Source organism: Gopherus flavomarginatus, chromosome 7 (genome assembly GCF_025201925.1).
Source record: "Gopherus flavomarginatus isolate rGopFla2 chromosome 7, rGopFla2.mat.asm, whole genome shotgun sequence".
In the NCBI taxonomy this organism is placed as follows: domain Eukaryota; kingdom Metazoa; phylum Chordata; order Testudines; family Testudinidae; genus Gopherus; species Gopherus flavomarginatus.
In genome coordinates this window covers 47,050,952-47,071,869 of record NC_066623.1, presented here as the reverse complement: position 1 = coordinate 47,071,869, position 20,918 = coordinate 47,050,952, and the positions used below count along the sequence as shown (strand labels likewise).

The window sequence follows — 20,918 nt, the reverse complement described above, 5'->3', positions numbered from 1 at the left end:
GCTCTACTACTACACCCCAATGTGCCTGCATCCCACCTGACCTGAACCCCCAAACCCCTTTCCTGCCCAGCTCTGCCAGTGCAACCCAACCCCTTATTATGCCCCAACCTTACTGTACCCCAGCCACCCTGCATCCTCAGTTCTGATGGTGCACCCAACCTCTTTCCACCCCACTGCTGTGCCAGTGCACCCCAGCCATATACACCAATGCCTCTGCAGGCCACAGCTCTGCCAGTGCATGCCAAACTTCCTGCATCCCAACCCCCCACAGCTCTGCCAGTGAACCCCAACTGTTCCCTCCAATGCTGCTGCAGCCCCAACTCTGCTAGTGCACCCAAACTCCAGGGTGGCCTGGGCACCCTTTCCCCTGCCTTTGTCCCTTTAATAGAATGGAATCCTGTGATGAGTCAATGGGTTCTAAAAGTAACCAATAAAATAAAGTGCTGCAGTAACAAGACCAAGAAAAAACAAGGAGTACTTGTGGCACCTTTGAGACTAACAAATTTATTTGGGCATAAGCTTTTGTGGGCTAGACCCCAACTTCATCAGCTGCATGGAGTGTAAAATACAGTAGGAAGAGAGAGATGGGGGTTGCCTGACCAATTCTAACAAGACACAAAGTGCATTAAGAATTGCTTTTGTAGTGGTGGTCAGGATGGCCCATTTCAAACAGTTGGCAAGAAGGTGTGAGTAACAGTAGGGGAAAATTAGCATGGAGAAACTAGTTTTTAGCTCTTGTAATGATCCATCCATTCCCAGTCTTTGTTCAGGCCTAATTTGATGTCCAGGTTGCAAAGTAATTCCAATAACTGCCACTTCTAGGTCTGAGTGTGCAGGGAGGTTGAAGCGTTCTGACTGGTTTTTGAATGTTATAATTCTTGTTTTTGTGTCTGTTTATTTTGCATAGAGACTGTCCAGTTTGGCCAACGTACACGGCAGAGGGGCACTGGTGGCACATGATGGCATATAACACATTGGTAGATGTGCAGGTGAAGGAGCCCCTGATGGTGTGGCTGATGTGGTTAGGTCCTATGATGATGTCCCCTGAATAGATATGTGGACAGAGTTGGCAACAGCATTTGTTGCAAGGATTGGTTCCTGGATTACTGGTTTTTGTTGTGTGGTGTGTAGTAATGCCCCTCTGCCATGTACATTGGCCAAACTGGACAGTCTATACAAAAGAAAAAAAACAAATCAGACATCAAGAATTATAACATTCAAAAACTAGTTGGAGAACACTTCAACCTCCCTGAGCACTCAGTAACAGACCTAAAAGTGGCAATTCTTCAACTTCAAAAACAGACTCCAACAAGAGTGCAGAACTGGAATTAATTCACAAAATAGACACCATCAAATTAGGCCTGAACAAAGATTGGAACTGATTTTTCCTCCTGTTTATAGCCCACTTTAATTGAATTGTCTCATTGGAATTGGTAAGTCAACCCCCATCTTTTCATTTACTGTGTATGTAAATCTTCCTACTGTATTTTCTACTCCATGCATCTGGTGAAGTGGGTTATGCCCAAATTTGTTGGCCTGTAAGGTACCACAAGTATTCCTTGTTTTTGCTGATACAGACTAACATGGCTACCACTCTGAAACAAGACATAGAAAAATGTCCTCAAAAAAAACAAAAACAACACTCCCACTGTCCATCTGGTAAGCGAAGATGGGGGAGGAGACAAAGGAAGGCTATGGAGGAAGGAAAGTAGTAAAGACCAATGGCTTCAAACTGGTTTGTGTGGGTTTTTTCTCCCCTCTCCCCACAAGCACATTAGCTGAAGAGAATAAAGAGCCAGGAATGTAAAGGTTCTTTATCAGATACAGCCCAATCATGCTGGGGCAAACAAGATGAGCGGACTATTGTCTGATCCATCTGGAGTAGTAGTGATCACATGCTTCTGAATGTTACTGTGTTGGATGTACACATTTAAAGCAATTGTATGATACAATTTGGCCCTTGGATTTAATAACAGAACTTAGGGCACCATGAGACATTAATCATATCATAAATAATTCCAACACTCTGGACTTGAGACCTGGTTTTAATTCCTGACTGTGCCACAGACCCTTGGCCTAGCCTTGGGCCAGGCACTTAGTCCCTGAGACACCATTCGTGCCTCACAGGATTGTGAGGTGCCCTCACATTGTGGCAATGGTGGGGAGGGCTTAGACACAGCACTGTCTGGGCTTCTCTTGCCACATGGATGTGCATGTGGTGTTACTCTATGATTATAAAATAACTAAGATGGCACATGTATATCACTGGAAAGGTTATGATTTACTGAATGCAATTATCCAATTTGTATGTATAAGTCCATATTCTTAACTTTTAGATACAGAAATATGTAATAATTACAAGTGGGTGTGTATTGGGAAGACACACCAGAAAGCAGGCCACAAAATTTGATGGGCTGTTAGTATCGTCAGTCTTTTTTGTTTCTTCCTAATCTCTCTCTCTCACTGCCTACCCAACAAAGGGGACTGCTGAAAGAACCTGAAGAGACAAAAGAACTAACCTGAAGGAAAAGCAGGAGAGAGTCCAGACTGCAACAGAGGTTCAGTCTACAAATAATAACTGTAACTCTGAGCTACAGAACTCAACATCCTGCCTAAATTCAACATCTAGGTGAGAAATTACATTTTGTATCCTGTTTCTTTAGTGAATCAAGCTGCATGGCTTTTTTTTTTTTAGCAAACAGTAATCTGCCTTTATAGTTACATAAATCAGGTTTAATGAACAAAACAGATTTTATTAACTTCCATCTGCAGGTGGGGAAGAGAAGCTGTGCATATCTTCTCCCACATTGAGGGAGGGGGTGAATTTATGGTCTTACATCGTATAGATTTTTCTATATAGTGCAAGATAATATACATTTGGGCCTGCACTCCAAAAGAGGTGGACATCTGAGTTCTAGGGCAGTCTCTTAAGCTGAGTCTTCCCAGAGCTGATCTGCAGCTTGTTCTGGGCCTGTGTGTGTGTCTGCCTAGAAGAAGTTTTGATAACCTGTCTTGCTGAGCCAAGCTAAGGGGGCCCATGCTGGCAGAACAGGTGGACTTAGTGGTATCTCAGCACATCAGGTAGCATCTTGAAGGGGGGGCAACCCGTCACAGTGGTGTAGTTGCACAAGATAATGTGCACAGCATATTGCTCTTAGACACTTGATTTTTAAGTGAGTTTCAAATGTGGTGGCTACTGACAAAGCGGTTACTGGCTTTATTTTCTGCTTGCTTATTTTGGGTAAGAGAAGTAGGACAGGAAAAACAATAAAATGAGTAAAAGTGAAATTACCAGGACACTGGTGCTCCACAGGTTTCAAGCAAAGGAAAATGGCAGAAGACACAGATGGAATTAAAACAGATGGAAATTGATGTGGAAGCAGCTGGACAGAAGTTGGCTTACAAGAGAGCCATGGAACTGAAAGACAAAGAAATGAAGCATGACCTGGCCATAATGGAGTGGAGGAGCCAGAACCCCCACAAGGGTGCTCAACCTCTCCAAAACTCCACAAGTGGGAGCAGTTGTGTCCAGCATGTAATAGCCTCTGAAAAGTAATTAAAATACTAAACAATGTATGCTCCATGTTGCAAAATTGACTGGGAGAGCTCTGGCGATAATCAGTAAGAAGATGCCAATTATGGTAAACTAAAACCAATTCCTTCAAAACAGTTTTTGATAACTTTAAGTTTCAGGTGTAAAAGTTAGAAGCCTTAAGAGAGGGGCTGGATTAAGTAATGTGGTTTATATATCCAGTGAACCAACCAAGAGAGGAACAGGGGGAAAGTATTACAAGCTTTGAAGGAATGTGTGATTTGGTTGCTCAGGAACAGTTCCTGAATATGTCTAACGATGTAAAACAGTGTTATGGGATAAAAAGGTGGAAACAGTCACTGGATTTGCAGCTTTTGAAGATAAATTTGAGCAATCCCAAGCACCTAGTAGGAATAAATCACAGGCATAGGGGTTAAAGTTTGGGAAGCAAGGTCACCACTTTACCCCTGGGAAGAAGGCAGGTGGATGAGAGATTGGACACTCACCTCTCCAACTTCACTCCTTTAGTCCTCAGCACCTCCTGGGCTCTTCTGCTATCCCAGGAGATCTGGGATACCTTAATTCTGAGCACCTGAAGAATAAATGCCCTGTGCTCAATAGGAACATGCAGCACGCAACTCATGGAAATATTGATACACAGAGGGACCTCAGGCAGTTGTCACTTATCATACAGGTTTGTAAAGGTTGCCATGGCACAGCCAAGCAGTAAGCACTCTAAGGCTGTCAGAATAGATGGCAAGGTTCTTTCTGCAGAGATACTGGTGCAGAAATTTGTGATCAGGAGAGGCCTGGTTAAGGAGAGACACATACTGTCAGGAGAGATAGCAGAGCTTTTGTTATAGGGGGGCTACAAAATCCTTCTGCCTCTAGCTAAAGTGCACATGGAAACTGAGAATATGCAAACTGAATTAACTGTTCCTGTGGCCCTTCATAATCCTACACTAATTCATCTGAATAACAATTTTTTTTAAATGGGGCTCAGACTGTCCAGAGGTTGGTCAGCAGCAAGAAAGAATCTTGTGCTGAAGTCCTAGTGGGAAAGAGCAAAGCTATAGAAATTGCTGGAAATGTCTCTAATTCACCTTCAGCCCTGTGAAGCAGTTTGCTGACAAGGATGGGAGTAGGTAAAACCAGCTCCTGAGCAGTGGCTATCCCTTGGGGCAGGCACAGGGGCAGCTCCAGGCCCCAGCATGCCAAGCACATGCTTGGAGCTGCAAGCCACGGGGGGTGAGCGCTCTGCCAGTGCCATGAGGGCAGCAGGCAGGCTGCCCTCAGCGGCTTGCCTGCAGAGGGTCTGCTGGTCCCATGGCTTCGGTGGACCTCCTGCAGGCAGGACCCGTGGACCCTTCGCAGGCAAACCGCCGAGGGCGGCCTACTTGGAGTGGCAAAAACCCTAGAGCCACCCCTGGGCAGATGGGAGTGTTTTGCCTGCTGGAAGGGAGACTGTCCAGGTTGCTGGCTGGCTGGGAAGTGGCAGTTAAGCAAGAAACCAAACCCACTGTAGAATGTAGAGGAAAATGAGTTCTAGAAGAGAGCCTGGAGAAATAGGGGCTGAAGTCAGGGAGACTGCTGTGGTGATTAAGAATTCTATGGGCTCTGGAACTGAAGGTAAACCCAATTCAAAGAGGGAGGAGGGTACAAAGCTGACCAGTGAAAGGTCTGCTCTGGCTATTAGCTATGAGTCTATGGTTGCACAGGGAGCAGATTCCACTCTAAAGAACACAGGTGTGAGTTCTGCGTGGGACAGAGAAATAGATTAGGGAAGGAAGGTGGGGGAATATAGGACTGTTCACTTATTACAGGGAAGTGTTTGCTCAGGAGAAATTTGCTAGATCTAAATCTGCACTACCTCTTAATGCAGTTTGATTTAATTCACTTTAAAAGGAAACTTGGTCCCCAGGTCGACAATTCCTTGCCTTAGGCCTATTCTTGGCAAGCACAATGATCAAGGGGAATATTTCAAAAGCTCTATTATCCTATTGAAAGTCAGTTGGGTTGGAGCCCTTAAGTGCCTGAATCCCCTTTGAAAATGGGACTTAGAAACTTAAGTCATATAGGCATTTTGAAAATGCTTCCCATATCCTACTGTTCATACTCATTACAGTTTTCAGAGGTTCACAGCTCAGACAAGGCAAATGCTTCCTTTGACCCAAGGTAGGGTGCTGATGTTGAATGAGTGCTGTCTCTATGTAACCTGCTAACCTCTCACGGGGCTGGTTGTGGCACTACTCAAAAAGCCGTCACAAGAATTCTTTATGCTCTAGTCATACTCAAAAATGGTAAAATCATTTCCCCTTCAAGTGTCCCCAGAAAATCCTTATCAGGCAGAGGCCAAAGTCCCAATTCTCCACTGGCTTACACAGCATGCTCCCAATTCTCATTTACACTGAGGTTCCTGTGTCCTAAGTTACATTTATACTCTAAGGCCAGAGCTGGCCCACAGCATTTTGGCACCTGAGGCAAGGAGCTCAAATGATGCCCCCATACCCCCTTGCTTGGCCAAAATTTTGAAAGGTCTCAATTCTGCCTTCTTCCTGTTCTACTCCTCTCATGGTACTGCTCTGGTATCTAGCCCAATAAAGGAGAACTAACAACTTAAAATGCCTTGTTCAAAAATTTTAAGTAATACTTAACTTTCAAATGCCTGAACAGCAAATGTAACTTTTTCGTCTGCATAGTAAACACTGGCATTTTTATCTGTTTGAATAATCGAAGTGGTGCTTTCTGTGCTGCTTTTCTTGGTTGCAAAAACTTGAACTGCTTCCTGAAGGTCCACAGTCTGGGCCAGGTCATGCTCTATTGAGATGGTTGCGAGGCCACCTAGCCTCTCCTGTGTCATTGTGTAGTGTAGATGTTTTTATTAACTTCAGCTTGGAGAAGCTGCATTCTCCATTGGCAACTGCTAGAAGTATGTGGAGAGCAACACAAGCATTTGGAGAGAGGGTGGCCATCTTATTTATGCACATATATTCCAAACTGCCTTTGGAGTTGATACTGCTGAAATGTATCTTGAAAGGGCTTTCAGTTCATCACCCAAATCACTTGCATCAATAGCGTGCATGTTATGTGTCAACACTATCTCTAGTGCCCTGCATTGCTGGTGCAGGTCGTCTTTAGGTGTAGTGAGGCGTTTTGGAATATCATACAAATCCCAAATTTATTTTGCCATTACACAAATGGCAAAGGGAAAATTATTTTCCAATGTTTATTCTCCCCCATGCACACACACAGTTTCTTACATCTCCTTGTCAATTGCTGGCAATGGGCCATTTTCATTACCACTACAAACAGTTCTTTTTCTCTCCTTAACTGATCAATCTCCTTATAGTGTGTATGGTAACACCCATTGTTTCATGTTCTCTGTGTGTATGTATATATATCTTCCTACTGTATTTTCCACTACATGCATCCGATGAAGCGGGCTGTAGCCCACAAAACTTATGCTCAAATAAATGTTAGTCTAAGGTGCCACAAGTACTCCTGTTCTTTTTGCGGATACAGACTAACATGGCTGCTACTCTGAAACCTGTCATTAAAAAAATTCAGCAGCCTCACAAAGCTGAAGCTGCATCATTTTGACCACCAAGTTCAATGAATGAGAACTGCATGGGACAAGAAAAGCTCAAGGGTTTAACGCTTAGATCCACGTCTGCACTCCTCTGTTCTTTTCTCTCATGTTGGCACCATTATTGTAGCCCTGACCTCTCATGTCAGCTATCACAATTCCCGTATCTTCCAGCTTTTTAAGAAGTACATTTGTCGTACCAGCTCCTTTAGTATCATCAATGTCCATAAATTCTAGAAAATGTTCTGACAGTCACCACTGCAGGGACATTTTCACTAGGTTCTGTTGTTGTTACAAAACGTACCATTAAAGTCATTTGTTCTGTATGGCTGATGTCAGGTGTGCAATCTAGACTAACAGTAATATCTTGCTGACTTCAGATCTACCACGATCTTCTGTTTGACTTTTGTTGCCAGTAACTGTGTGATCTCGTTTTGAATTGTTTTTCCAAGGTAGCAGTGTGTGTATATTTCTTGGGTGGTGACGACTCCTAGATGCTCCTGCAGTACAGCATCAAACTCAGCCATCGGCTCCGCAATTTTAAGGAAGTTTCCATGGTTTGGCACATGCAGCTCATCTGAAGTGCTGCCACAAAATGCTGGGTTTTGGGTAGCAAGCTTTCTCACAATGGCAATGAGTTTTTCAGAACATTTTGCCAGTAAAGAGAGACTGATGCAATCTTCTTTTGATGCTGATCATCAATGGTGGCCTTTAATCTTAGTCTCATCTCAAGCTCTTTCCACCTCTGGAATGCTCTCTGGTGATTTGCTGCCTTTTCATGGCATAACAGATTTCTAGCTAGATTTTTCCAGTCCTTTGTTCCTGTGGAACCGAATGTGGCTGGAACATTAGACTGGAAGAGTTTGCAACAAAAACAGTATGCAGCATTCTGGGATTTTGAGTACATAAGCCATGGCCTCTCCACTTTGTCACCATTGGGGATTTCATGCCAGTAATGGGTTGGATGGAAACTTCTATTTTCATTGTTTTTGGGGAACATGAAGTTTTTCACTTGCTATGGTTCCTGCAGTGCAAGGAAGTTCCTCAGACTACTGCTCAAGTGGATCCACAGTCCTGGATCACCTAGACTCAAGGAACTAAACAGCAGCAGCTGTTTCTTACGCCTCCACCACGATCTTCTCTGATCTATACTTTTCTTCAGGAATATGCACAGTTAGATTCATTTAGGGTGACCAGGTGTCCCGATTTTACAGAGAGAGTCCAGATTCTTGGGTCTTTTTCTTATATAGACTCAGATTACCCCCCACCGCCCTCCCGATTTTTCACATTTGCAGTCTGGTCACCTATTTGAGATGGTGATATGGATGCTGCAGTAGCTGCCAGGTCACCTGCATTCTGACTAATTGGAAGATCAGGCATCTCCTCACCACTCAAATCCTCCCTGGGGCCAGAAGGCTCACCATGAACATTTGTGTCTATGTATCTCAGGAGAGCTCCTTCCTGCTTAGACTGAAAAGCTTTCTTTGCTTGCTTTCTTTTTCTGAATGCTGCCCTAGAGAGGCGTTTTCTTCTTTCCCTCATGACTGCTGTTCTGTGCCAGCTATAGTGGCTCCCAACACTCAGCTGAAGGGGACAAATAAGCAGGCTGGTAGCAGGGCCCGAGTGAGAGAACATATCAGCGTCTTAAAGGCCTAACTGGCACCTACTACTTCAGTTGATTGCCTGTTCTCCTTAAGTGGGTTCAAGGAAGCAGCAGAAAACAGGAAGCTCCCTGTGAAGCTGGTGTTAATCAGTCCAGGCTCTTTCTGGGGGTGCTAGAGAGGTACATAAGAGGCTCCTCTGCCTTGTCTCTTTCCCTGCAGCTCCTGCTGCTTTCTGTTATTTCCTGTCACCTTTTCTCCTGCCTGCCTGTTAATTCTCTTGTGCCATCCTTCCTCCAGCACAGCACTGCACCATCTCTGTGCATCTAGAGCAGAAAGAATACATGTGCACCAGCAGACGACACAATTTTCTATACTCTGGGTCCTAGTGGCGCCCTCCCCTAGTCTGGCACCTGAAGTGGCCACCTCAGTTTGCTTCATGGTAAGGCCAGCCCAGTTTAAGGCCCCTTGACACTGCCAGAGTTGTGAAAAAAGAACTTGTTTGTATATGAGAATGTGTCCCTATGTTGTCATTTACACTTGTGTAAAGGGGGATGGATAGATTTAAGCTGCAGCTACATTCATACAAAATCTCCTAGCAAAAACAAAATGGACAGCAAATTTGCATCAGATTTGTGTTAATTATTTGGTAAGTGGAGGAGTCCCTACCCTACAAGAGTCTATTTGTTAGCTGTTAGTTTTAAAGACTGTCCCAGAGCATGGTGAGCCCAGGGTCAGCACTCCTTCATGCAGAAAACTGAGAGCACAGTTTCTTAAACTATAGATACTTGCACAAATCATCAGAGGTATTTTAAAGTTACAGTGTAACTGACCCCTCGTATGGGGAGAAAATTACACACAAGTATAGAGAGTCTAGAATGTCTGACCAGTGCCATATGAGGGGAGAGGACTTCCTATTACATATTACCAATATTAGTGCTACAATCTGTTCATACTGTGACAGACCGAGGCCAGTGGGGTGCAGGAGTCTGGTAGAAGGCAAATATACTGGTCCTATTGGCATCCAGCGGGGGTGGGCGGGCGAAGCCCGCCCACTTCTAAAGGGCCTTCCCCCAGCCTAAGGGGAGGACCCACAGGTCTGGGACACCAAATAATTACGGGGGACAACTAATGAAAAAAAAACAGGATCGGGAGTGAGGTCATAGGGCTAAACGAAGGGAACCCGATGGGGACACCGAGCAGAGAACCCCGGACAATGCCCACTGCTCCTCGAAGGCGTCAAGGGAGCCAGTGGACGCCGCCCAGAGGAACTCTGCCCGGATGCGAGAGCAGACGGAGGAACGGAAATAGGTCCCACAGTCGCAGGAAATCCCGTCGGCCAACCTCCTCTCCCTGGTGTTGTAGATGGTCAGTTTGGCCAGGGCCAAGAGGAGGTTGAGAAGGAGATCCCGCGACTTCGTGGGGCCACGGATGGGGAGCGTGTAGATAAAAAGGTGAGGGGAAAAGTGCAACCAAAAACGCAGGAAAATATTCAGGAGGAGCTGGAACAGGGGCTGCAACCTGGCGCACTCCAAATAAACGTGTGCCAAGGTCTCCTTCTCACCACAGAAAGGGCAGGTGCTAGGGACAGATGTGAACCGCGCCAAGTACACGCCCGTGCTCACGGCTCCATGAAGGAGCCGCCAACTGATATCCCCGGCGGGCCTCGGGACCAGGGCAGAGTACAAGCTGGCCCACTGGGGCTCCTCACCCTCGAGAGGCGGCAGGAGGTCCCGCCATTTGGTATTGGGGCGGGACGCGAGGGTGAGGTAGTGAAGGGTATGGAGCACGAGCGAGTACAGATGTTTCCGTGGCGTGGTCTGGAACAAAACCGGCTGCAGATCATGCAGCCGGCTGGCAGTGAAAGGGTGAGGGGGCCGATCGGGTCCACGGGGCAGGGGCCCGATAAAAATGTCCACGGGGCCTGGGGTGGAGGGTGGGCGGGGCGTGCCCTCTCGCAGGACCCGGTCGAGGTAAGCCCGAGCAGCGGGCAGTAAAGCGGCCTTCACCTCCTGAAGTACGCGCTGGGGAGTACGAGGTCTGGAGAACCCCATGCGCTGAGCGAGCGTCAGGGGATCCAGCCAGTCTCCCCGGTCATAGTCCAGGAGGTCTCCGACCCTGGTGACTCCCGCCGAGACCAACCTCTGGCACACCGTGGGGGACTCCGCCACCTGCACACGAAGCTGGGGATTGTGTAGCAGGGGCTCCGCGAGGAGGTCAACCCCCACGGTGGCCGCCACGGACCTGGTCATTGAAAAGAGCTTCCAGGTCCGGAGGAGGTCTTGGTAGAAGACCGGCAGCCCGGAGAGGTCTCGCGGAAGACCTCTCGGATGGAGGTAAAAGAGCTGCCGGTCGTATCGGAGCCCTCGGAAGCGGCGGAGGAAGGCGTGCGCCAATACGCTCCACGCCGGACTACCCGCACCAAACAGGAGCCTCTGCAGGGCCTGGAGGCGGAAGACATGGACCTGAGCGCGTAAGCACTTCAGGCCCTGCCCCCCCTCCTCCAGGGGCAGGTGGAGGACCCCTGCAGAGACCCAGTGCGTCCCCGGCCAAAAGAACTCCAGAATCACCGTCCGGAGGTTGGCCAGGAAACCCGGGGCCGGGACCAGGGTGTTGAGTCGGTACCAGAGCATGGACAGGACCAGTTGATTAAGCACCAGTGCCCTCCCCCGAAGGGAGAGGCACCGGAGTAGTCCTGTCCATTTCCAGAGCCGCTCCGTCACCCTGCCCTGCAAATCCTGCCAGTTCTCCGGCGGAGACGGATGCGTGGCAGAAAGGTAAACGCCGAGATAGAGCAGCGGACCCGCGCTCCACCGGATGGCCTGAAGCGCAGGTGGGAGGGAGCTCGCCTGCCACCCGTCCCCGACCACCAGGCCAGAGCTCTTGACCCAGTTGACCCGGGCGGAGGAGGCCGCCGAGTACACAGCCTGGCAAGCCTCCACCCGCGCCAAGTCGCCCGGGTCCTGGACCACGAGGAGCACATCGTCAGCATATGCCGACAGGACCAGCCGCAGCCCCAGCTCCTGAAGCACCAACCCCGTCAACCTCTTGCGGAGGAGACAGAGGAAGGGCTCGATCGCCAGAGCGTACAGCTGGCCCGAGAGGGGGCACCCCTGCCGCACTCCCCGCCCGAAGCTGACCGGCTCAGTCAGGGTCCAGTTGAGCCGGACCAGACACTCCGCAGAAGCGTACAGCACCTGCAGAAAACCCACAAACAGGGGTCCGAAGCCGAACGCTCGCAGAGTGCCCAGGAGATACCCGTGATCCATCCGGTCGAACGCCTTCTCCTGATCCAGGGACAGGAGGGCGAACGACAGACCATCCCTGCACCCCAATTCCAGAAGGTCCCGGACCAGATACAAGTTATCAAAGATGTTGCGGCCCGGGACGGTGTAGGTCTGGTCTGGATGGACCACGTCCGCCAGCACGGACCCTAGCCACATCGAGATGGCCTTCACAACAATTTTGTAGTCCGTGCTGAGGAGCGAGACGGGACGCCAATTCCGTAAGTCGCGGAGGTCCCCCCTCTTCGGCAATAAGGCCAGCACGGCTCGCCTGCACGAGAGAGGGAGGACCCCGCTATGCAAAGCCTCAGCCCAGACAGTGACCAGGTCTGGGCCGAGGACGTCCCAGAACACGCGGTAGAACTCCACGGTCAGCCCGTCCAAGCCCGGAGATTTATTGGTGGGCATGTGACGGAGGGCCTCCGAGAACTCGGCCAGAGTGAGAGGCAGCTCTAGCCGGTCCCGGTCGCCCGTGCTGACCGTCGGGAGCCCGTCCCAGAGCACTCTGCAAGCGTTAGGATCGGTCGGATCCGGGGAGAAAAGAGTGGCGTAGAAGGCCCTGGCCCTCTGGCACATCTCCGCCGGATCCGTGAGGGGGGTGCCGTCCTCCGCCAGGAGGCAGGTGACGTGCTTCTTGGCCCCCCTCCTTTTCTCCAGGGCGTAGAAGAAGCAGGAGCCGCGATCCATCTCCCGAAGGAGGTGGATGCGGGATCGAACAAAAGCACCCCGGGCCCGATGGTCTTCGAGGGCCCGGAGCTCCTCCCGCTTCTCCCGGCACGCTCCGCAGAGGGATGGATCCGCGGGGTTGACGGCCAGACGCCTCTCCAGCTCCAAGACCTCCCGCTCCAACTGCCCTATCGCCGCATCCCTCCGTCGGCTGGCACCCCGAGTGTAGTCACGGCAGAAGAGCCTGGTGCGCACCTTCCCCAGATCCCACCACCGCCGCGCCGAGGAAAAGGCATGCCTCTGCCCTCGCCAGGCCAGCCAGAACTCCCGGAAGGACGCCACGAAGCCCGCATCCTCCAGCAAACTATTATTAAAGTGCCAATAGGCCGGCCCCGGCCTCTCCGCGCAGAGAGAGGCCGTCACGGTGGCAAGGTGGTGATCCGAAAAGGGGGCCGGCCGAACGCTGGAGGAGTGGGCCCGTGAAAGGTGGAAACGTGACAGGTAAATACGGTCCAGCCGGGAGTGGCACGACCGATGGGCCTCCACCCGGACGAAGGTGAACGTCGAGACGTCGTCTGGGTGGTGGTCGCGCCAGACGTCCACCAGGGAGTGGCGGTCGACAATCTCCCGGAGGACGTCCGCAGCTGCCGGGCACTGCTCGGTCCCCGAGCGGTCCTGTTCCTCGAGGGTGGTGTTAAAATCCCCTCCCAGGACCAGGCACTCACGAGGGTCCAGGGAGCCAAGGAAGGTGGATGCCTGCTGATAAAAACGGAGCCTCTCCGGGGCCGATGTCGGGGCGTAAACGTTGACGAGATGAACCACAAGCCCCTCCATGCGGACCTGGAGGTGCAGCAGGCGACCCGGCACAGCCTCGGCGACCCCTAGCACCTCGTGCCGTAGGTCGGGGGAGAACAGGGTCGCCACTCCAGCCGCGCAGACAGAGAAGTGGCTAAAGTAGGCCCCATCCCCCCACTCCAGCCGCCAGCTAGCTTCAGCGGCCGGATCCGTATGGGTCTCCTGCAGGAAAACCACAGAGTACCCCCCCTCCCGGAGGAAGGAGAGCACCTGGCTCCTGCGGAGACCCATCCTACAGCCTCGAGTGTTTAAGGTGGCAAGGATGATCGGCGCCATGAGGAGGGCTGGGGGGGATCCTCGCTGGCAGACACGCCCACGGCCTCCGGCAGGCCACGCAGCAATCCGTGACCAACCCCGAAGGTGAGTAAGGAGTCACGGAAGACACGGACCCGCCGGTAGGCCGCGGCGGCCTGCTTCCCGGTCCTCCTACCCTCCCCCATGAGGGCCCTCGCGGCCCGGAGGACCTGATGGAAATCCCCCCACCGCTGGAGCGCAAGATGGACTTTGTTCCGGGAGCCACGGACGTCCTCAAGGAACTCCCGCAGCTCCTCCCTCAGCGCATGGGGGGGTGGGGTCACTGATCGATGACTGGCCCCCAGTGGGGCCCCCGTCACAGCCCCGTGGCCCACCAAGGCGGGTAGGCAGGGGGCAGATCCCCAACGTGGCAGCAGATGGACCGACGCCACATGACCCGCCCCGCTCTCGGATTCAAGAAGGGGCGGTGGAAGGAGAACAGCAGCCCTTGGGGGGTCGGGACAGGAAAGAACTAGTGAACCCGCTCCCTGGGAGGTATTGCCAGGGGCGGCACTGGCGTCACAGGAAGTGGGGGGGACAAGGACAGAGCCAACAGGAGTAGGGCGGGGATCAGGGAGAGAATCCGGGAAGGAGGTAGAGGCAGGATCCGGAGCCTCCATAGGTGAGACGCCAGAAGGTGGCTCCTCCTGGCCAGGCTCAAGGATCTGGGAAGTGGGCAGGGGACCCCTAACGATGCCGGGCTCAGCCACTGTGGCACGTGCGGCAGCCTCGGCACCCAGAGAGAGATGGTGGTCAATGGGGTCCCCGCTGAGGAAGGAGGGCGGGTCCTCCACACCCAAGAGGGACACCCCCTGGGAAGCGGGTCTCGGCAGCGGGGCACTGGCCGTCGCCCCAAGGGGCTCGGCAGCTGCCAACAGAGTGCCACCCACAGCCGAGTCGAGGGAAGATTCCAGGGGACCCCCAGAGGTGGGAGCAGAGACAGCGGGTAGGGGAAGGGAACCCAGGGACAGGGGGGATGTAGTGAGGTCGCCCAGATCGAGGCCCGCCGGCAGAGGGTCGTCCTCCCCCTGCGTGACCGGGGTCAAACCCAGGGCCTCGATTTCTGCGTAGATGGGAGGGAGATCACAGTCCACCACCCCAGGGCCCTCCCCGCCAGCACCCGAGGCGATACCCACCACGGCGCTCTCAGAGGCGCCAAGTGGGCAGGGGGCGAGAGAGGCTCCCTCGGGGGCATCCACGGGAAGGGACCCCGGAGGAGGGGCGGTGTCACCTTCCGGTGCTGCCACGGCATCCCCAGCCGGCACCACAAACTGGGAGTCATCAGGGGACAAGGCGGAAGACTCGACATCGGCGCCCCCCTTCCTGCTCTTCCGGGGGGCCTCCGAATCCGAAGTATGTAAAGAAACTTGAGCCTTCCGCTTGCCCCGCTTCCCCTGCACTAAGGACCAGCCCTCCATGGCATCATCTGGGGGCTGGCTAACAGGGGTCGGCTCGGGGGGCAAGGGCAATGGCTCAGGGACTCGAGGAGGCAGTGGTGGGACAGCAGAAACCGGGGAGGATTCCCCCTGGGACGAGCCCTCTCCCACGGCCGGCGGTAGCCCCGCCACACCCTCCTCCACAGAGGTGGACCGAGAAGGAGGAGGAGGGGCAGCTTCGGGTGCCGGGCAGCTAGGGGGACCGGCGATGACAGGGCCGGCGCCTTGCCGGGGCTCGGGGGTCCTGGACGCTCCTCCGTGTTGGGCCAAGGGACAGTCCCTCCGGACGTGCCCCATCGCCCGGCAGAGGTAGCACCGGGCCTCCCCCGTTGAGTAATGCACCCGGTAGTGGGCTCCCTGGTAAGGGACCAGAAAGGACCCCTCGAGCGCCTCTCCGCCACGCGCCGCCGGCGGCAGTTGAAGCTGCACTTGCCGGCGGAACGAGAGAACATGACGGAGGGCGGGGTCCTTGCAGCCCAAGGGGAGAGGGCTGATGACAGAGATGGGGCGTCCCAGGGCAGAAAGGGCGGGCAGCAGGGCGGCATTGGGCAGGAAGGGAGGGACGGAGGTCAAGATCAAGCGAACCCCCAGGTCTTCTAATGGCTCCAGGGGGACGAACATGCCCCCCACCGCCAGGCCCGTCTCTACCGCCTCCTGGGCGGCAGCCTCCGATGCCAGGAAGAAGACCACCTTCCCGTACATTTTGGAGGCCGCCACGATGGCCGTGGGCCCCACTACCCTGGCCAACGCCCGCACGTAGGTCTCCACGTGGGGCGAGGCGGGCACCAGGAGGCAATGGACGCCGTGCTTCCTGGTCAAAGTGGGAAAGGGGCCCCGGCCGCTGTAGATGTTGGCGGAAGCAGCGGGCGGAGGAGCAGCGGCAGGCGGGCGGGCCGCCGCCACCTGGGCGTACGCCCTGGGGGCCGGGGGAGGGACACCTGCAGAGCTGGTGGAGGGAACAGCGGGGAGGGACGCCGCAGCCAGTAGCGGGGCTGCGGCAACGCGGGCAGTCTCCGCCATGGAGGGCCTGGCCTTTCTAGCGGGGCCCTTACCCTTCTTCCCACCCCGACCCTTCCCACCGGCTGGGGGGGTCCCCCCGAATCAGAAGGGGCGAGAGACGTGGCAGCAACGGAGGTCTCCCCAGTACTTGCTGCTGCCAGTGCCCCAGCAGGGGCGGTGGTAGGGGGATCAGCAGCGGCGGGCGAGGTAGAGGCTTGGGCAGTGGACACGGGGGCAGGTGGAGGAGGGGTAGTGGGAGCATCGCGAGGGGTCTCCCCCGCCGCATCCCCTGCCATAACGAGAGCAGGGAGGGGGACAAACAGCGAGGGGAGGGGAAGGAGAGGAGGCGGCCACCCTTCCCCGCTAGGCTGCAGGCAGGGGAGGAGGGCGCCAGAAGGGGAAGGCTAAAGGGGCGTAGGGAGCAACCAAGGACTACGGGTGGGATTGGTGCAGGGCACCAACGCAGAGGGGGGTTCCGGCTCCTCCAGTTGCACTAGGGGAGCGGGGGGGCAACGGCAGAGGGGGGAGTGCAGTGAACAAGGAGAAACCAAATGGGGAAGGGCACAAGCGCCTGAGAGGGGGCGTGGGCGCATGAGGGGGAACCGATCAGGGCTGGGGTAGCACAGGGTGGGGGGAAAGGGCGAGCTGAGATTGGGGTAGAGGGACCACGGGGACAGCTACAGGGCTGGGGCAGAACTATCAGGCAACAGAGGGAAATAGGTGGGGTGGACAAATGTGGCAGAGGGGAGGGGGTCAGTCCAGTATGAGGGGGGAGGTGGTGCACCCACAGGCACTTGTGCCAAAAAGTCAATGGTTGGCTGCTGCTGCTGCAGGCCCAAATGATGGAAGTGGGCGTGGTGAGCCAGGCGAGCAGCTCAGACCCAGAGGCAGGAGTCCAAAGCAGAAGGAAAACAGCCAGCGGGGGTGGTGGAGGGGGCAACGATGGTGGTGGGGGCGAAGGGGGACACGGATGGACTGGGGGCAGGCTCCACGCCACACCCCTGGTGCCCCAGCAGACACAGTCCAAACCCCCACCACAAGAGCACAGTTTGAAAAAGACTCAGTCCAGAAAAGCCCCCTCCACAGTGGTCTTCATACTGTCTCCAGCAGCAGGCGGTCCTCTTCTCCTTCCTCTCCTTCTCCGGGCACCAACAGCTCCCTAGCAACATCCACAGTAGGCCCAGCAGCTCCAGGTGGTAGTGGTCTGGCGTCCAGGCAGGAGGGACCCCCGCTCAGAGGGTGGTGGTCTCAGCAACAAGAGCTGGGGTCCCTCACTCCCCTCCTCTCTGGGAAGCAGGCCAGCAGCCCCCCCCCCAAGGGGTTGTAGGTGGAATAACAGCAGTAACTGAGGTGGGGGGGAACCACCAGCCAGCCAGCAAACAGACAGCAGAGAGAGGGGTGGGTGGTGGTGTCTAGCCCAGCCAGGGAAGCAGCAGGAGCAGGGGCAGCAGCAGAAACAGCAGCAGCGAGGGCCCAGCACCCAGCAGGAACAGCAGCAGCAGCCCCCTCCCTCCTTCCTCTACAGCAGAGTGGCAGAAGAGAGATCTCTGGCCCCAGGAGAAGCAGGCTTCTGCTCCCTGAGTGAGCAGAGCAGGGGCTGCACTAGAGTAATCAGCAACCTGCTAGAACCAATTAAGGCAGACAGGCTGTTTAGAACACCTGCAGCCAACCAAGGCAGGCTAATCAGGGCACCTGGGTTTTGAAAGGAGCTCTCTACAGTCAGATGGGGAGGAGCCAGAGGAGAGGAAGTGCATGTGAGGAGCTGGGAGCAAGAGACACAAGGAGCTGAGACTGAGAGGGTGTGCTGCTGGAGGACTAAGGAGTACAAATGTTATCAGACACCAGGAGGAAGGTCCTGTGGTGAGGATAAAGTAGGTTTTTGGAGAAGGCTTTGGGGAAATAGCCCAGGGAGGTGTAGCTGTCACACAGCTGTTACAAGAGGCACTATAGACAGCTGCAAATCCAAAGGGCCCTGAGCTGGAACCTGGAGTAGAGGGCGGGCCTGGGTTCCTCCCAACTCCTGATCAGACACAGGAGGAGTTGATCCAGACTGTGGGGGAAGATCACTGAGGTGAGCAAATCTGCCAATAAGCGCAGGACCCACCAAGGTAGAGGAGGAACTTTGTCACAACATGTATGCGTGCACATAGAACACCTATTAGTGCAGTTGTTTCTTAATTAATCACAAACATGTTAGAAGGAAATGGAGCAAGTCAGCCATTTGCAACAGCTCTGCCCTGGGGGTTCTTAGAAGAACTAGTAATGAGGGGTTGGATTTTCCCAACACCAAGTGACTTGGTGCAGGGGTCCCTGTGATTTGTGCTCTGACATCCCTTAGAGCTTCTGAAATTCCCAGCTTATGCAGCTAAGATAGGCACTTTCTAGCCAGGGACCTGCAAATCCAGCCTGTCTTTCTCTGTAAAAGTATTTTCTCTCTGACATCAGGGAGCAATCTGGAAAATTCTAATGTGGCCCCTAGAAGTTCTCATAGCAAGTGTGAAGTACCTCAACTAGGATAGAATGAGAAATCTCAGAGAAGTGGCTATTAAAAACAACAAAAAACTCTGAAATAGCTGAATAAGAACTGTGCCTTGTCAGAGGTGCTGGGGACTGTGGATTTCGATAATGCACATTTTGAGAGAAATCCAGGAAACAGGAGAGGACTTTGAAACATTTAGAGCAAGGCTATTTCTTAACAGCCACAAATCACATTCTGATCTCATGAGATCATTGCACTAAGCCTGGCTTCACAAAAAGCATATATATCTTTGTCTCGTGTCTCTAGTCCTGTATAATGGGTCACAAATCTACAGGGGAAACAGCAGACTTGGCACATATAGATCCACCAATTCATTCAGTATCTCCAGTTATTTACACAATAGACCCAATCCTCCCCGATCTAAATAGCCTAGCTCCAGATCTGCAGTTAGGGCTTGTGAACAGAAACCCTTTGTAAAGATTCATGTGTTTGACCAGGTAATATGTAGCTGGCCAGTTCACTAGTGTAACTGTTGCTTTCTCAGGTTGTTCCAGATGCAGGGTTAGTGCTCTGTATTCAGAGCTAGATTGCAAGCTGTACAAGATGTCTGTGCAAGGGAGGCAGAAAGAGTGAGCACTAGCCTGGTACCCTTGCACAAGCTGCCCAGCCTTGTCCTGTCACAGTCAGCTGCACACCTGCTGACCCCCCCACTTCCCACAGAAACTGTGTGGGTAGGGTCAGGGACTGGTTTGAACTTTTGTTACCTTCTGCTCAATGAGGTAGGTCTGCTCCCTGCACATGTATGAAGAGTGGGGACATTTGTTGGTAGCCTTGGCCAGCACAAGTGAATGCCGCCCTATAGCAAGGAGGAAGCAGGCAGGAATTGTGAATATACTGAGGTCTACACTAGGAAATGAGGATGGTATAATTCCATAGCTCAGGGGTGTGAAAATCCACATTTCTGAGTGACGCAGTTAAACTGACCTAGCCCAGCTGTAGACAGTCCCTAGCACCCGCCTCTTGGGGAAGAGGGGCACCTAAGCCGATGGGAGAAGTGAAAGTCCTCCTGTCTGCATAGGTAGTATCTTCACTACAGCAGCGCATTTAAGTGTGGTATTTCTTGAAGCACAAGCCTGCAGAGTTACCTGTGTGGTCTCTCACTGACACCTCTATTCGCTCAGTGTGAGCACAAGCCAGCTCAGGATCCAGCCAAACGGCAGTACAGCCCAGACTCCCCGCGAACTCCGGGACCGGGACAGCCCCCTCGCGGCTACGCGAGCTCCTAGGGCAGTGGCCAGGGCAGCCGGCACCGGCAGGCCCAGTGAACTCAAAGGTCCGGGGAAGCTGGCTGCCCTTCGGAGTCCAGGGCAGCCGCCCGCCTGCAGCGCGAGCTCAGGGGCCAGAGGTGCCGGCCTGCTCCGGTACGTGGCAGTCGCCCAGCCCCGCAGTGCCCGGGACAGCAGCCACCCCGCCCCGCGCGGCGGAGGTGCGAGGTCGGGGGTCCGGGCTGCCGCTGCCTTGCACCGGGCCCCTGCGGCCCAGATAACAGTCAGAGCAACTTACAGGGAAAGACACCCTCCCGCTGCTCTTTGGAACAATACTGATACCTGCTTTTCTCTTTCATGCTGTAACTGTCCTTTGTGTTGGACAGGGCGGCATGCAGGACCTTGCCTCACGCGTTGCCTTCCAACACAACACCGGGCTAAGTATTTACATGTTTAAATGCCCCATCTAATTTAAGAAATTGAAGCAATCTTGCCTGTAAATCAACAACCATCTTGTCTTCTGCACAAACACCCATTGTTCTCACCTTTCCAGACATGTGTGTGGCAAGGCAGCTAATCCTTTGCACATTTTGTCAAGCGGTTATTTCCTCAGCTTTGAGCAGACCGTGGGAGAAGGCAGGTCGAGGCGGCTCCACTTCTCTCTGTGATGCAGCTTTCCCCTCTCCCAGCATATATAGAGGCGCTCTCTGCCCTGGAGCGGAGCCAGACACTCCAATCACACCCCACAGAGTAATCTCAGCTGCGGAGCAGACAGGGCTCAGCAGACACTAGGGAAGGGGTGGGCAAACTTTTTGGACCAAGGGCCACATCTGGGTGGGGAAATTGCATGCAGGGCCATGAATGTAGGGCTGGCAGGAGGGACTGCGGGGTGGGGGAGTGCCGTGTGCTGTAAGGAGCTCA

General features: G+C 53.5%; 1 protein-coding gene across 1 annotated transcript in view; it reads right to left on the bottom strand.

Annotated features, from left to right (window-relative positions):
• The window catches only part of RGS5 (regulator of G protein signaling 5), an 81,731-nt gene extending 61,086 nt beyond the window's left edge, over positions 1–20,645 (bottom strand). The window contains exon 1 of the mRNA XM_050963428.1: positions 20,543–20,645. Within this exon, the coding sequence (XP_050819385.1) occupies positions 20,543–20,586 (44 nt within the window). The 5' untranslated portion in view covers positions 20,587–20,645. The remainder of the gene's footprint in view (positions 1–20,542) is intronic.
• Positions 20,646–20,918: the final 273 nt, after the last annotated feature.